At 50.0% G+C, this 17109-nt stretch overlaps 1 protein-coding gene across 5 annotated transcripts in view; it reads right to left on the reverse strand.

Annotated features, from left to right (window-relative positions):
- Positions 1–15857, reverse strand: part of BCL11B (BCL11 transcription factor B) — a gene marked incomplete at both ends in the record, with an annotated part of 85688 nt that extends 69831 nt beyond the window's left edge. For 2 of the 5 annotated variants that reach the window (XM_080908099.1, XM_080908097.1), the window contains 2 exons: positions 2335–2697; positions 15800–15857. In XM_080908099.1, coding sequence (XP_080764225.1) covers positions 2335–2697; positions 15800–15857 — 421 coding nt within the window. Of the gene's footprint in view, positions 1–2334; positions 2701–15799 lie in introns of all 5 variants that reach the window. The other 3 variants (XM_080908098.1, XM_080908096.1, XM_080908100.1) reach the window with 2 other exon arrangements.
- Positions 15858–17109: the final 1252 nt, after the last annotated feature.

The raw sequence follows: 17109 nt of genomic DNA on the forward strand, positions 1-17109 counted from the left end.
ATCTACAGAGAAATAACAAACAGGCCATGTCTACCAAGCTGCAAGGACTGCAGGGTCCTCAGAATTCAATTAAGCTGAAATAATTAATGCTCTCACCATATTAAATTACTTTATACATTTGAGCCACTGATGTTTTATTCTTTAATCTTTTCTTTCTATTAAAGAAAAAAAAGAAAGAAAGAAAAAGAAGAAGAAAAAAAAGAAGAAGAAAGAAAAAGAAGAAAAAAAAAAGTTGGTACCCAAGTAGGGAAGGACCAGGAGACTCGGGGTAGGAAGGAAGGGTGAGATGGGTTTTAAGGAGAGCAATGGCCAGTTGCAGGTGATACAGCTCGCAGAATGCTTTGTGCCTTTGATTAGAATAACATTTTAAATGCTTTGAACAGACATATCTCTTTGGACTTCTAAAGGCTTATTTTACATATTTCCTTCCAGAGTGAAGAAACCCTCCACTCCTCCCTTGCTTCTCTTGCCCTGCCACTGAACAGACAGACCAAGGATATCTCTCGTCACGCATAAAAATAAAAAACACCGTGGGCCATTCACAGTAGGGGGGGGGGAATCGGAGTGGGGGTGCAGAAGGATAAGGACCAAGCTGTGGGGAAATTAACTGCCTTTTGAAAAATCCCATTTAGTTGCTTTCTTAAGCAAACTTCCCCCACAGTGATCCACAGGTGCTCACTGGGAGAGACCTTCAACATAGAATGGGGATTTTTTTCAGGCCAGGCCAGCCAATGAAAGTCAAGTAGGGACCAGCCGCCCCTCTGCTGTGCACTTGCAGACACCAGGCGTCCCCGCGCTTTTAAAATCCAGCCCAAGAGGAACGTCTGGCGACGCAGACAAGGAACAAGACGCCCTTTCTGCTTTAACGGGGAAGTGTTGCAGGCCATGACTGCCTGCCCCGGGCCTGGTTCTGCAGCCATGACTTTCATGCCTGATTCCCACTGGGACACCCACCAGAAAGCCAAGCCAAAGGCCAAGCTGGCCCACAGTTTCTCCCCACTGCCCATCCTGTGCCTGTGAGGGTTTTTGGATTGTCCAGTCTCTCCCAGTACACAGGTGAATAAACTGGAGCCCAAATGTGGCATGTATGATGGAGCTGGCCTGGCAGTGACTCTGAGGAGTGCCTCTAGGTGATGAAAGGCCCTGGCCCATACTTTGTATCACCACCTAAGAGGATGCAATGTGATGCTCCTCCCCATGTCTCCACGTCCCAAGGGCTCCGTGACCCGAACATCATGGGGACTGGCTTTACATTTCTCCATCTGGCTGCGTGCTCGAAAGCTGCACCCCCGGAGAGACACCCCCACAAGAGAAGCTCTCCTGCACAGGCTCTTCTGGAACCCCCTTTCTCCACCACTGCACAAGACCTGCTAGAATTATCCACTCCCTGTTGACGAAAGAGAGAAACAGGGATGCAATTCTCGAGATATCCAGCCCAAAGCTCTAAGATTTGTCTTGCTGTCTTATTAGGGAACATGGCAGAACGGGGCTCTCACATTCCCCGGAAGCAAAAGCTCTGGGCTGCACACTGCACAAAGGCTCCCTCGGAGACTCCAGCATGTCACAGCAAAGTCACCAAGTGAGAACATCCCACCGAGGGACACTGCTGGTACTTGTGGCAGAGGCTCCACAAGTGTTCTTCGGGTAGACAGAACCGCTGTCCAGGTACAACCAAAAAAGAATGTCCATGACTCCCCCAAGGGATTAGAAATCAACAGAGTACCACAACCTGAGGGTCAGGCAAAATGGGGAACAGGCTCGTGAAAAGAGGGCCTACCCCCTTTTTTTCACAACAGGGAAAACTGAGTCCAAAGAGAGGAGGGTAGATGAATGCCACACGTATGTGCCTAGCAGGTATTACCACACTCAGAATCAGCTTGAGTCCTTACAGCAATTGACACAAGGGGGGAGGGAGGTCTCCTGAACTCCATCTTAGAGATGAGGAAACCACTGTTTCCAGGTTAGAAATAACAGAGTTCAAACCGAGCCTGGCTCCAAAGCCAGGGCCTAAGCCAGGATCACCAACAAGGAGAGAGCCAAGCCAACCTCCAAATTCCCTTCTTGTACTTCCGGCCACTTCTGGATTAAGCACAAGATAGAGTTTCTTCACCAAAAGCCAAGTAGCCATACACAACAACAGTCAGGCCTCCCTCAGCTGTCTTTCCCAGAGAATCACCTGGAAGGCAGACCCTCAGAAAGGGGAAGCCCCAGATGGTGACCCAGAGGTCATCTTGAAAAGCTCTGGACCTCCCAAGAATCAGTACTTCAAGGTTAGGGAGTGGGACCAGCTGGGGAGGCAGCTTCAGAAGCCACCCAGGTAAGCAAACATCATACCTGCAATGTTCTCCTGCTTGGGACAGATGCCTTTCGTGGGTGACGGTAGATGGTCATCTTCATCAGGGGTGACCTGGATCCCGATCTCCACTGGCTCAGACACTCTCCTGAGCTCAGAGCGAGAGGAAGGTGGAGGACTGCCTTTGTCCAGGACCTTGTCATAGCAGGAGCCCAAGCCCCCACACTGTTTCTTCTTGTGCTCTATAAAAACCAGGATGTCCCCCAGCGGGAAGTTCATCTGACACTGGCCACAGGTGAGTAGGTCAGGGTCGGGGCCGCCCACCATCAGCCCCAGGCTGCTCGGCTCCTCTATCTCCAGACCCTCATCTTCCTCAAGGATGGCAGCCTCCACATGGTCAGCCTCTGCTGGAGACAGAAAGAAGACAGGGAAGGGGCAGAGAAGACAGAGATGGGCTTAGGTGGTTACAGACTGATTGGTTCCTTCCACCCTTTCCCACTGAGAAACAAGCCCCTCTACCGGCAGCCTCTGTGGCTCCCCACATCCCCCCCCCTGCTGCCCCAGGACTGGAGTTCACCATCATAGCCACGAGGTCAGTGTAACAGCATTGATAGTTTTTTACTCCCTAATAATGCCCTGCCAACATCTCCCAACACACATGTGTGCACACATAACACACACACACACACACACACACACACACACACACACACACACACACCACTGGCTGCCCCACACCATCAGCTGGAGACAACTCTCATGCTTGTGGGTATCTGAGCATCACACTCAGGGAGCCTCTTGCCCTGGATTAATGATTTGGGAAGCCGACCACCAGCATCCTTTAAGCTGCCCCGCGTTACTCCGAGGGGTGGCCTGGATGAAAAGTAGGAAAGCAACGCTGTGCCCCAAGCCCTGGTTCCAGCTGGAGCTGCGCCTTCTCTCCAGCACCTTTCATTCATGCTCAGGGTCTCCCCATTCATGAGCTTCCTACTCACATTCTTCTACCTGAGTCCTGGCCAGGCACCAAACTGGGAAACAGAAACCCAGACGGGCGTTGGAAAGCCAGTCCTGCCCAGAGAAAGAGATGCAGGTGCTCAGCGGCACGGAAGGGAAGGGAAAGCAAACTGAAGAGGCAGCCGGCTTCCCCCACGCACCCTGCGCTCCTGCTCAGACTCCAGACCCTCATCAACTTCCCGCCATCCTTTCAGCTCTGTCGGCTTTCTTTCCATTCCAAGAAAGAAAACGGCCTCTTTAGACGGCAAAAAAAAAAAAAAAAAATCATTTCTTGGCAGCTCTCAAACCACACTTTCAATGGGGCTGGATGTTTTTAAATTTTCTCCAGCAGTCACTACACTTCCTTTTGTTGTTTATGTTATTTTTCTGGAAGGGGCACGGGACCTAAATATTTTGAAGCTAATAAATGCTTCAAAAAAAAAAAAAAAATCAGCCACTCCCTCAAGGGATCCTTGGAAGGCTCAGCAGCAAAGCGACATAATAAATCAAAGGAAGAGAGCAAGGGAGCTCTGTGTTCCCCTCAGGGTCTGGGCGACTCTGGCTGGGACCCTTCCGTGTCAGCCTTGAAGACAAGTGGCCAGGTCTTCCTTGGAACTGGGGACAGCCACAGGTCTGACACTGAGGAGAGAGATAAAGTCTAAGCTGTCCAGCAATTAGGAACGGCTAGTGATTGGCACCGAGGAACTGTAGGGGGTGAAAAAGAGGAAGAGACATTTCTGTGGCAGCGAGGTTGTTAATGAGCCAGAGCCTAAACAGAACACTGAAGGAGACTAGTCGGTGACATCCCCAACGCTACGTGCAAGTCACTGTCCCATGTTTCCTCGGTATAAGCTCGCTGGGGGCCTAGGTGAGTCCGTGAGCAGAACCGATTTTGGAACCTGAGGCAGGAGAGGCGGATGGGATGGGCAGCTAGAGCGGTTCGGGGAGGAGGCCGGGTACCACCAATGGGAATCACAACGTCTCTGCCCGTGGTTACCGGAAGGCAGGCAGGCAGGGCCCTCTGTGAATTAAATGTAGACGACACGCACCGGAAAACACGGCAGTTCAGAAACACCCCGCACGTGTGTAAATCCTAAATCTGTTGTCTGTAGATCATTAATAGCAACAACCGTGGGGAAAGAAAGGGGGGGAAAAAAAAACAGGTAACGGTGCCATCCTTACCACGCCGACCAGAAACCATTAATTACACTTGAAAAAGAAATCGGAGTTTACTTAAAAAGGAGCTTGAAGACAATGTTACATAATTAATTTACCGATTTATCTTATGAAAAGCTGCCCTGCCGTGGTTAAAATGTAATCACAACCTTCAAGCTGAAGGTTCGAGGGAGAGGCTGGATCCCCGTAAACCGTTTGTCAGGACGTAAAAGGTAATTATTCGGTGCCTCCTTTCTCTTTAATAATCTAACATTGAGCAATACTGTTTGTATTGAGAAGCTTGCACCTTTAATTACCAATTACATATACATAATTTCAGAGCCAAAGGAGAGGGCTGTGCAAACAGCCCTTTAGAAACATAAGGATGTATTGTGTCCCGCACACAGAGAAGGAATACTAACCCATAAATAGGAAGAGGGTGTCAAAATATTGTTTGGTCAAAAAAAAAAAAAAAAAAGGACAAAGGAAATAAACTGAAAAGCAAAACAGGGGGGGGGGGCAAAGTGAAATTGAGAATTCAAACTGAGCAGGGAGAGGCACTTCACCTGGAGGGCTTCCATGGTCACCTCAGCAGCCTGGCAACGCCTCTGGCTCTCACAGCCACACACCTCCAACCCAGGGCTCCTCTCCACAGTAAGGGGCGTCTTTTTTGCCTTTTAATTGAACCTACCTCCGATATTATTATTATTATTATTATTATTATTACTATTATTATTATTAATCATCATCATCATCATCATTATTAACTTTTTCATTAACGCCCACCCACCTGGACAGTTCTCATAATTCCAGCCCCATCCTCCCTGCAAGGAGGTTTTAGGCCACAAAATTTCAAATCGATGCTCTAACTCCAAAGAAACGCAGACCAGTCTAAACATTAATGAAAGTCCTATGTGACTGCTCACAGTTTCCTTCCCTCTCCACCCCTCCTTTGACCAAGACTCCAAACCAGCATTCTTTTCTCTGTAATATCCAGCTATGTGTCTGTCTGTCTATCTTCTCTCTGTCAGTCTGTCTTTTCACTGCCCACAGCCCTGTGAGCCCTAGAAACTAGACATGAAGACCTCCAATAATGTTTGTTAGGATGCAGTTCTGAGTTCTGTGTCTTGCCCCTTACAGGCAAACCGACCTGGAGTACCCAAAGCCCTCCAGGCACGCAGGCAGGCAGACAGACAGGCATGTAGACAGACAGACAGACAGGCAGGCAGGCAGGCTGTGCTTGCACAGGCTCAGAACTTAGATCTGGGCTTCCACGACTAAAGCAGTTGTTAGGAGGAAAAGAAACCAGGAGAAACATAGAAACTACTTCCCCTCCTGCTTTCAACGTTGAAAGCAAAACGCCTGCCTATGGCAGCAAGTTCGCCCTGTCAATGCCAAAGAGTGGGGGTTTCCTCTCCCCACCCCCAGGCCACGTGTGGGTCTCTGGACTCTGGCCTGTTGCTAATGATTCTCTCCTGAGGAAGGTGGCAAGGTCAACCCCCACTCCATCGTTCAGGCAGCAGAGTTCCACTGAACCCCAAGTTCTGGGTGAGAGTGAATGGACTAGGCAGCTGACTGGGCCTGGAAGCTCAGGAAGGGACTCTCAGAAACTGAGGGCTGTGGTTTCATTTCCGTTGGCAGGCGGATATGGGCTGGGCATGTAGTACGTGTGTGTGTGTGTGTGTGTGTGTGTGTGTGTGTGTGTGTGTGTGTGTGTGTCCCTTCTAAGAACTGTATCAATAACAGAAGAAAGAAAAGGGAACAGCCTATTGGCCAAGTCCTGAGGCTGGTCCTCTGGGAACCTGGACTGAAGATGTACGTCTCGCCTAGACACTTGGATCTCCTCGGAGGACTTAGCCTCTGCTTACACGAGCAGTGAGTCCCAAACACTACACAGAGAGAAGAGACGGATGAAAGCAGCCATTCCAACCCCTAAGTCTCTAAACCAGCCCCCTCCCTCAACCTCATCCCACAAACAGCCTTAAAAAGTAAGGCTGTCCCCTGAAAAGCTCCGTGCTTTCCTGAAAAGCTCCAAGCGTTAGGCAGCCTGCAGGCCATTACTACTCTCAAAATACCGAGAGCCGTTGCTAAAATGTTTGACTCATTAAGAGGAAAACGAATGGACGGATGCAGCCGGCAACTTGCTCACATGTAAGACACCACAGGATTGGAGAGGGTTTTTAATATTAAATTTAAGGCACGTGAGCAAATACATACACACACACACACACACAGAGAGAGAGAGAGAGAGAGAGAGAGAGAGAGAGAGAGTTAGATTTTCTTTTACAAGAAAACCACATTTTATTTACAAGGCTGGGCCTCCTCCCAGCTGGTAAACGCATTTAGAGGCAATGAAATCAGGCTTCAGAAATAATAATAGGCATCACTGTTAAGTGGAAGGGGAACCCTTGATCCTGAGGCAAACTTCCTCAGTCTCAGCTCCGCTGGGAAGGAATTTGGGACAGAAGACAGAAATGGAAAGGAGCTGTTCACACTGGCTCAGCCAAGCAGCCACCAAACCTCCATCGGGACTCAGAAGACCTTACCTAGCTCCAAAGTCCCTCTGTGCACACAGATCCTAGGGCCCTGCCCGCTCTAGTCCATCAACAACAGTCCTACACCTGTCCCTCAGGGAATTCCAGCCAAAGGATCTGCTGTCTTTGGTCCATGATTTGTGTGTGCTGTTAAACACACACACACACACACACACACACACAGCCCTGCATGAATATTGCTGCAGACACACACACACTTACACTCACACTGCTGCAGACACACACAGACAGACCACAACACACACACACACACACACACACACACATTCCGGCACGCACATTGCTGCAGACACAGTACGCAGCCTCCTGTTCCCCCTTTGCTTCTGCTCAATTCCAAATCTCCACCCTTAATGGCTAACCCACAGTTAGTACTGTTTCAGGAAGGTAGGAAGGACTGGAGGTGGGGGACAGGTTGTTAAAACAGTGTGCCACCAGCATCACAGCCCCCATCACAATGCGTATGAATGTTCAGCATCCACCGAGCTCTGCCTCCTCTGACTGGAGACTTTATGCCGGCTACCCAGGAAGCTAGAGCCGGAGCCAGCTAGCCCAGGCTTACCAACGCTCTGCAAAGGGAGCCTCTCATTCTATTCTAGGTGGACACCCAGGAGGGGCCAAGACACCAAGAGACACAGCAACAGTAACACCACCTACACAAGCACCCGGCAGAGCACAACACTTTCTGAGCGCCCATCAATTTTTAATGTGTTAGATCCAAGGGAGAAGAACCTGCCAGAGGGAGGGGAAGGCTGAGTGAAAGAGCAAGAGCCAGTACTTGGAGAAGGAGATGATCTACGGCTAGGTGACGGAAGGCACTATGACGAGGGGTTTTATAAAGTTCTCCATCTGAGGGGAAAATGAAGCCCCCAGAGAAGAGGAGCTAGGACCCAGAATGAGGCACGTGCTGAGAGAAATGTCCCTTTGGGGCTACAAAGGGTTAGGTCCCCTACCCAAATAACAAGGTCCAGTGTAGGACCTATAAAATTCTATCCCACCCCCTCTGTGCCCTGCAAGCCCCACGTGTCTCTTCCCTGCATCCCCATAAGACCCTCCGAAAGCCACCTCTCTGGAGGAATAGGCACGCATACACACCAGATTGCCACCCTGCCTGCTTTGTGTGTACACACAACTCAAAATAAAAAAATTCGCCGTTTTTTTTTGTTCATTTGTTTGTTTGTTTTCCAAGGCAGGGTCTCTCTGTGTAGCCCTGGCTACCCTGGAGCTAGCACTGTAGACCAGGGCGGCCTTGAACTCAGAGATCCACCTGCCTCTGCCTACCTCCCCAGCGCCACGATACCCAACCTGGAATTTTCCCCATTTCTGACAAGTGGGATAAAGACCCAGAGGAACCAGTCAGCACAGAATATGAGGGCAGAGTAGGCTTCTCTTCAGGGAAACTGACTTGGATTGGGCCTTATATGACCAACAAGAGGCATACTGGAACCAGTCAGTCTTCCTGGAAGGTTTCTGAGCCAGGAAGAGGCCCTGACTGCTTGGAGAAGCTCACTTATACAGCCTTGGTTGACAGACTCCAGGTAGAAAAATCCTGTGATGGGGGCAGGGCCCCCCCACCCGCACAGACTGTCCTGTAACAGCTCCACCTTAGGGAAAGTCAGACCGATTAAGGCCTGCCTCTAAACATCGCCTAAGATGCTCTGCAGGATTAGTCCAAGCCTTTCTCTCCCACTGCACAAAAACACAGTTCAGGAGGCTAGATCTCCTCAAAACTAAGAGACTAAGGAAGGGAAAAGGTAATTTATCCCACACAGGCATTTTCATAGGCCCTCACCATACGAAAAAGTTAACATGAAAATCTACGCCCAGGACGAATGAGAATAAATCAGCTAAGGCTTTGATAACAGTTGCCTTTACAAAAAAAAAAGAAAGAAAGAAAGAAAAAAAGAAAAAAAAAGGAAGTGGGGGACATCTCCATCCACGGTAGAACACCTTCTAAACACATTTGTCCGTGAGGCTGCAGGTGCCTTCCATCTTCAGAGCCACAACAGGGCTGGCAGTGATTTGATATAAGAGCGTTCTCTGTAGCCAAATGAGAGCATTTGTTTTGTTTAACGTTTGGGGTTTTCAAAGATACAGGGGGAGGATTTCCATGGGTACAGCGGACGTAGGCTATCTCTAGGGGGATCCAGATACTCAGAGCCGGCAAGAAGACCACAAGGGTAACCGTGTCTTCCCACACCTCCTCTCCAGGGTAGAAATTCAAACACGACTCCAACTTGGTCGTCTTCCCTTTGTAGCAGTGCCTCTGTCTGAGCACTTAATGGGAGTAATGCTGACACTCCGACTTGCTTGCTGAGTCCCTTCACATGCTGTTCTAGAAGGCCCCTTGGAGCAGTTCGCAAACGTATTTGTAGTTTAGCAATTCAGTAGAACAAGGTCGTAAAAAGTTATAGCAAAACAGAGGATTTTTTTTTTTTTGCCCTCTTTTTTACTTTGAAGTTACTTAATTTTGTATGGTCTGGCATTTCATTGCGGTAAATAGCTCGAGCTAGCTAATTCCACACCCAAGCAAATTATCAGCTGCCACAGAGAGAGAAAAAGAGAGAAAGAGAGAGAGAAAGAGAGAGAGAGAGAGAGAGAGAGAGAGAGAGAGAGAGGGAGGGAGGGAGGGAGAGGGAGAGAGAGAGAGAGAGAGAGAAGAAGAAAAGAACAAAATTCTGAAATTTCGACAACTACACAAAAGACTTGCATATGTCAAAACACCACCCAAGAGTCCCCGGAACACAGCCCGGCTCAGTAAACAAGAGGCTGCTGAGTTCACCTCTCTCGTAGCTCCTGATGAGAGTCAGAACTATGTCTACCTGACAGCCTCCTTCCAGCCATTTGTAGGCACATCCTGGGAAAACCAAGCACTCGAGGGAGGTTACAGACCTGGGGAACAGAATGTGGGCAAATCTTACAGGCCCTTAGAATCTCACTTAGCTCCCTAGAATGGGAAATTGGATCATGAGATGGGGGAATCCGCTCCCTGACTGAGGCAGAGTGGAGAAGACACCCCCCCCAGGCAGGATCAGTAGGGACAGCTGTATGACACAGGACCACCAACCCCAGCATTCTTCTGTTTCCTCCCAACTAAGCAGAAACAACTCTCCCTACAGCTAATGGAGTCTTCAGGGCAGATTGCTCAGCCAGCACCAAGACCTTGATCATGATCTTGTGTTGCAAAGTAGAGCCCCCACCCACCCAATGGATTTTTTTTCACCTAACCTGGGGACCAAAATCCTTGGAGAGTTTAAGCTAAAAGAAAGGCCCAACCAGGCAGCCAAAGAATCCTTCCTTCATGAAAGAGAGGTTCTCACAGGAAAACATCTAGCCGCTGTCTGTCCCAACACCCTCATAATTCCCCCCGCCCGAATTGAATGTCTGTGTTGGTGTGTAATCACAGTATGGGGAGGTCCCCAAATTCCAAGGTAAATGATTGGGGCTTCCTATAAACTGAATTAAAAAACAAACCAAACAAAGCAAGCGAAAGAAAGAAAGAAAGAAAGAAAGAAAGAAAGAACCTAGTTCTCTGTAAGCCATAAGCCATTGCCCAGGTCCCAAGATTGAGAGCCCCTACATTCTTCAGTTACCCTGTGTTTGCCTCTCTGGTATGCTTACGACTGGCCAGACTCAAACATTAAATGAAGTAGAGACATCATCAGATAAATGGCTGGCCCTCTTCCTCCAGCCGATGACAACTAAGGCTTTTTTGTCTGACCTAATTTATTTCTCTTTCAGGTTAGAATAAAGCACTTTCCTGTGTCAGGGCAAGCTTCTTCAGCTTGTCCACCGAGCTCACGTACGACTCCAGCTCACTGTGCCGTCTGAACTCTGAAGCTCAGACATCATAGATCTGAAACCCCACCATCCACCCGTTCGCATTCCCCGGCACTAAATCACATGTTTGGAGGAGCGATATCGCTTCCTGGCGTGTCACCTATGAAGGGAACTCTCTGAGGCGAGAGGTTCACTGGAACCAGCTAGCACACACTCCTTGCAAACAAAATCACCCACGCTATCTGAATTATGCTATATCGTTAGGGAGAAAGTGCTCTTTCCCTTAGTTCCCTGGGCTCAATGAGGAATAGATGGGATCAAGAGTTGATATCAAATTGGAGCTGAAAGGACGGCCATTCATCAAGTCGTCTTGGGTCCACAACTCCCTTAAGCAGCAATCCACGGTGATTCCCCACCTTCCGGGAACATGCACTAAGATGGGCCACCCCTAAAATGATGACCACTCTCCCCAGACTCCCTAGGTGGACTATGAATGCTTACCCAACAAAACAAAATGTCCAGAACGTCAAGACTATGGACAGACCAAAGAGGAGCAAAATACCCATTCAGAAATAACAATTTTAATTACTTAAAAAGTAAAGGAAATTAGAGGAAATGGGGGGGGAATGCCTCCCCACCTTCTAGGTAAGGGCTTACAAATCGATAGCAATGGCTTGAAAATAGATTTCTCAAACTTATATTCTCATTTTGTCCTGCACAAATCTCTGCAGGAAAATCAATATTACAACTTCACGCTTAAGACATTTTGCAGCGACACAAACTGCAGCCGCTGCTGTGGCAGCCGCTGCGGCCAATGTGCTGATGGAAGCGGCTTCCCAGGCAAAGCGGCCGAGGCACCGCAGCCATGACACGGGCACCGAGCGCCCCCTAGCTGACGAGAGGCGCTAGGCGCGGCTTGGAGCATCAGGCTTTTTTTTTTTTTTTTTTTTTTTTTTTACCCTTAACCAAAAGCAAATTCCCCTGAAAGTTTACTTTGGAAACTATTTTATCACAGGAAGCAACAGAGTTCAAGACGATGAAGACAGAAGGTGCGGAATGATGTATAAAGGAGAGGAGGATCGAGCAGGAGTCAAGTCTGTAGGAACTCAGTGTCTGTAAGCAGACTGACATAGGTCGGTTTCACCTGAGATTACTGTCAAATGCACCAAACACTGACCAAGGAAGAGCTTCAGGGTCCTTTGGTGGCTGGCTGAAAAGTGTATCTAACCATCGAATCCTAATCTTTCCAAGTCTCTGAGGCCAGTTCCCCATGAGCAACTGCATTCACCCCAAGACTGAACAGCTGACCTGTTTTTTTTCTGTTATGAAACATCCTGAAGACTAGAGACAAAATTTGCCAAAGCTGGGGCTCATGCAGATAGCCAGCTTCCCCCATCCAAACAAGAAGCAAGTACAGATACAAAAATCTTCAGTAAGAGAGAGAGAAAGAAAAGTCTCCTCTAAAAATATGAGGGGTTGTTAAAATGTGCTTGTGGCTGTTTTCTCTCGGGTGTGAATTACAAATGAGTAAAATCAACCTGGCATAACACCTTTGGCGAACACATTTTTTTATTCTACCGTGGAATCCAAGCTGCTGACATACTACACTTCTAATGACACGGGGGTTCCCCTCTGTGCAAACGGTAAACTGCACTGCCCCTACCCAACTACCAAAAAGATAAAAAGAAAAGGGAAGAAAGAAAGAAAAAGAAAGGAAGGAAGGAAGGAAGTGTTGTTTCATGTCCTATGAAATTTATCAGAGACATAGTTTATTTAGTAAGGTAGGTGGAGCATTAGAGGTATACCCTAGGGTTCAGACAACTGTGAATGTGGCCACTTTTAAAACATACAACAACCACGAAATGCAATCTGCAGAGGGTAGCATGGGATAAAATACAACCAGCCTATCTTCTGCGGCAAATCTTGGGTCTCTGGCTGTTGTACAAAATTATGAATGCATACCCAAAACTGCTATCCTTCCTTGGGGGACTTGTTGGTGGGTTATTAAAAAGTTGGCTTCATTGGGGGCCTGTGCAATTGACCACTCAGCTTTGCCTCCACATTGCTTCAGAAAACCTTTGAGCTCTTCCGAGGACCTCAGAATCCATTTCCTTTGCCTGACCCTGCCTGGTATGGCTGGTATAAGGCCCTTCCCTCTGCCTGGCCAGCGACTGCTTTCTCCCTTACCTCCTTTCTACCATCACCCCCCCGGGGGGGGGGGGCTGTTTTGTTTGTTTTTACTAATGTCTGTGTCTGCCCTCCTGTTTGAAAAGCCGCATCCATCTGGGTCAAACATTTTGAAACAAACCAGAAGCCCAGGTCTTCTTTTCCAGCTGTCTCCCAATCCCTTAGCTACCTCAGTCCCCTTCCTACCCGTCATGCCTGTAACCTTAACACACTATGAAGCCTTTCTCCTACCCCGCACACATGCACCAAGATCATGGATGCTATTTTTTTGTGCTTTTCTGGGCCATCAGTTATTCTAAGTTGCATCATCCTCAAAGAACCTTAAGCTGCTGCCCCACAGGCCCAAGGTTGCCACTCAAGTGATCGGCCACGTTTTAGATGGTTTCCTTCGGATCTGAAATCTCACATGGGAATGGGTGCCTGTAGGGGCTAAGACAGCACCTGCTGGGCTGGCCAGTCCCTTTGCAAACAGAGCTCCTGTATCCCGTGGCTCATAGCTAGTCACATTCCCTGGGCTACACTGTATCTCCTGCATCCTGATCTTGCCACTTCTGGGGTGACACAGCACAGACAGAAAAGCCAGCTGCTTTTCTGAACACCATTTGGACCAGCCCCCCTGAAACAATGCCCAGGCTCCCAGGGCCCCCCCAGAAGGCAGGTAGAATGGTTCAGTAGCCTGGCCTCCTGCCCCCCCTTCCCTCTTCAGCATTCTTGCCTTCTCTGCCTCTGCTGCTTTTCCCAGCTGCTCTGAGCAAGGGTGAGACAGAGAACCAATGCATGGAAGGATGTCACATCCCTCACCCCCCAGGCCCAGCTGCCACCCGTCCCTCTGGTCAGAGCTTGTTCAGGATGTCCCACGGATGCCCAGAGAGGGACAGCAAATCTATCTGTCTTTCCCCTAATACTGCAAATGCTCCAGTGGAGGGGGGGGGGAGCTGCCAGCTTCTCCCTCTTCCTACAGACTCTCTCCCCTCCTCAAAAACAATTCTTGCAATTATACAGGGGACTGGGGGTGTCGGCAAATTAGGATCTGGAAGTGTGGATGTTTTAACAACCACTTTACCTAAAGGTAGGGACAGTAAAATAACCCGTGGCTGCCGTTCTAAAAGAAGAAATGTCAAGTGGTCAAAAGGATCTTGATGAGACCAGGCTCAAATTTGGTTGCAAACCATTTTGTCTTAAACGCAACCAGCAAGTCCCCTTTGACATTTCAACATTGAAAATTATAAAGGAGGCTCTCCTTCTCTTCTCCCCTTAAGAGACATTCCTCTCCCAAGAACCTCACTTTAATATATATGCACCCCAAGATAATAATAATAATAATAATAATAATAATAATAATAATAATAATAATAATAAACATAATAAACGCACAAATTCTTACTAACGTGTCTGCGGTAACAAAGGAGAGAAGGGAACAGCAGTAGCTTCGAGCAGATGGCTCCTGTGCTGGGTTGGAGGGGAGGGGAGAACCCCTTTATATATTTATTTATTTATTTAAATTCTTTAAAATATAACATAAATATTCGACTCTCGGCTGCAGGGCAGCCAGTCCTCAGCGGCGGCCGTCATTCTCGGGCTTCTCCAGCTCCAGCGCGGGGAGCCCGGCCCCAACGCAGCGAGGTGACCTAAGGATGGCGAGATTACAACCTGCCTGAGGTCTGGATGGCACCCAGAGGGAATTTTATTTCTATTGCAATAAAAATTTTAATAAATAAAAAAGAAACCTCGACCCAAAAAAAAAAAAAAAAAAAAAAAAAACCTGCGGGGAGAGACTCGCGCAGGCTGCGGCCGGGGCGTCCCAGAGCTCTGCAAGCCGACCTCGCTGGTGGCAGCGCGGGGACCCGGCGGGCTCCGGGAGAACTGTGTACCTGCGCGGCTCGCGCTGGCGTTTTCTTTTCTAAATGAACCCAGCTGGGGCGTTGGAAGCTGCCGAGTGTCTGCCCTGCTGCCTGACTTTTGCCAGCCCCGCCACTTGCTTGAAATCCGGCGGATTTGCACCGCGACCTGCCTTGTTTATTTAGATGGGGAAGATGAAAGATACAGAGATAGAAAGATGGATAAGAGAATGATAGGCATTTTCTTCCCTTCCTTTTTTTTTCCCTCCCTCTTCATTTTTACTGTTCTAAGAGCATCCTTCTTTTCCCACTAATGACTCTTTTTTTTTTTTAACTCGTGGCGGGGATTTTTTTTTCCACCAACCCAAAACCTCCCCCCACACCTTTTTTTTGAGTTGGGGGGGAAAGAAGACAAGACCGTCCCAGGAGACGGAGGTGGGGAAATGAGGAGGGGGTGCTCCAGCCCAGCAAACAGCTGCGCAGCTGGATTCTTTTGCAAATAGCGAGAGGAGGGGAGGGGACGGCGGCTTCGGAATCCTAGCAGCGGCGCGGTCGGCGCCCTGCCTGGCGGGGCGCAGCGACCGGGAACCCGAAGCCCGCGGCCACCCCTTTGCTCTGCGGGTCCCCGGGTCCAGGGCGCACCCGGGGCTCCGTCCGCCCGCTCCTCCGAGCGCGGACCCACGCGCTCGCCAACTTTTCCCGGCTCCCCCTCCCCCTCCGCTCCCCGGCCCCCTCCCCCTCCTCTCCAAACCCCGCCACCAGCGCCGCCGCCGCCACACACGCCGCTTGGAGGACCGAGCGTCCAGCCGGGCTCGGCGCGCACAGCCGCCTGCAAGCCCGCGCGCCCCCTTCCCGGCCCGGAGCCCGCGGCGGCTGCCCCCCGGCTGCAGAGAAACTTTCCCAGAGCCCCACGCTCGGCCGCTGCGCCGGGCTTGGTGTCCCCAGCCCCGGGCGCCCGGAGCCCCAGCCGCCGGCCCCTCGCGCGTACGGCAGACACTTACGCGTGATGAGTTCCCTCTGGGACAAGTGCTGCGGGTTGCCCTGTTTGCGGCGGGACATTGCCCCGGCATCTATTCTGGCATCGCCCGGAAAGCTTGCACAGATGCGGGCCGGGGAGGGGGTCTGAGCCGCCGCCGCCGCGCCTCCTCCTCCGCCCGGGTTGGTGCCTCTGCCCTTCCTCTCTTCCTCCTCCTCTTCTTCTTCGTCTTTATTTTGCTCTTTCTTCTGGGCTGTGTTTTTGTTTTTGTTTTTGCAAAAAGAAAAAAGAAAAAGCCAGGAAGATGGCTTGCTCTAAAATAGAGAAAGGCTAAAATAAATTATAAAACTGCTGTTGCTCGCCGCGGGCTGGCCGGTTTCTTTAAAAATATATTCTTTTGGAGGAAAAATATCTCTCACACTTCTTCAAAGTGCTTGGCCTCTTAGACTTGTAAATGTCTTCTTGAAGTTACGCCGGGTTTTGCACCGGCCTCTGACACTTTTCTTTCGGGGGTCTGGTAGGTGGAACGCGCACTTCCACCCAAGGGGAGGGGGGAGGAAAAAATGCAAACAAATTTCAAAAAAGCAAAAAAAAAAAAAAAAAAAAAAAAAGCGAAGAAAACTTGGGGACTTGTCTCGTACCCCCTCACCCCGCCCCCTCAAAAAAAACCCGAAAGCAATAAAAAACTGCCTCGGTTCGGCTCTTTCTGGGTTTTCTGCGCGCTGCCTGCTTTTTTTCTTTCTCGGAGGCTGACCCCTCCGAGGCTCTGGGGGACTCCGGGAGCGGCTCCTTCCCGGGTCACCTGGCAGGCTGGCGCCGGCCGGAGGGGCTGCGGATCCCCGCGTGCGCTCCCCAGCGCTGCCCGGCGCCGCGGGCCCAGGGGGAGCGGGGCTGCGGGGCGGCTCGCCCAGTGCGCCCGGGTCGGTGCGGGCGTGGACGGGAGCTATAGATTGCAACGTGAAGATGGCGGAGTCCGGGTTCTCCGGGAGCTCTCGGTCTCTCTGTGGCTGGGGCTGCCTCTGTACAATGGGATAAAATTCAAGTTCAAGTGCGGACGTGACGTTTAATCTGCTCTAGAGACAAAAAGACCCAGAGAGTCGGAGCACTGGGGGCGACTAGCGGTGGCTTTTTAACATTGTACCCTGTAAGAGAACAAGAAAGCACACACCGAGACACGCGCGCGCGCACTCACACACACTCGCCAGTGCGCACACCCGCAACCCAGGCCGGCCACACGTGCAAACTACTGTTTTTGTGAGCTGGTCTTATCACCGAGCACCGGCTGCGCAAAGGGGGGGGGGGGGGAGTAAAAAAAAATAAAATCTTGTCCCCACT

This window comes from Micromys minutus (genome assembly GCF_963924665.1).
Source record: "Micromys minutus genome assembly, chromosome: 1".
Taxonomy (NCBI): Eukaryota; Metazoa; Chordata; class Mammalia; order Rodentia; family Muridae; genus Micromys; species Micromys minutus.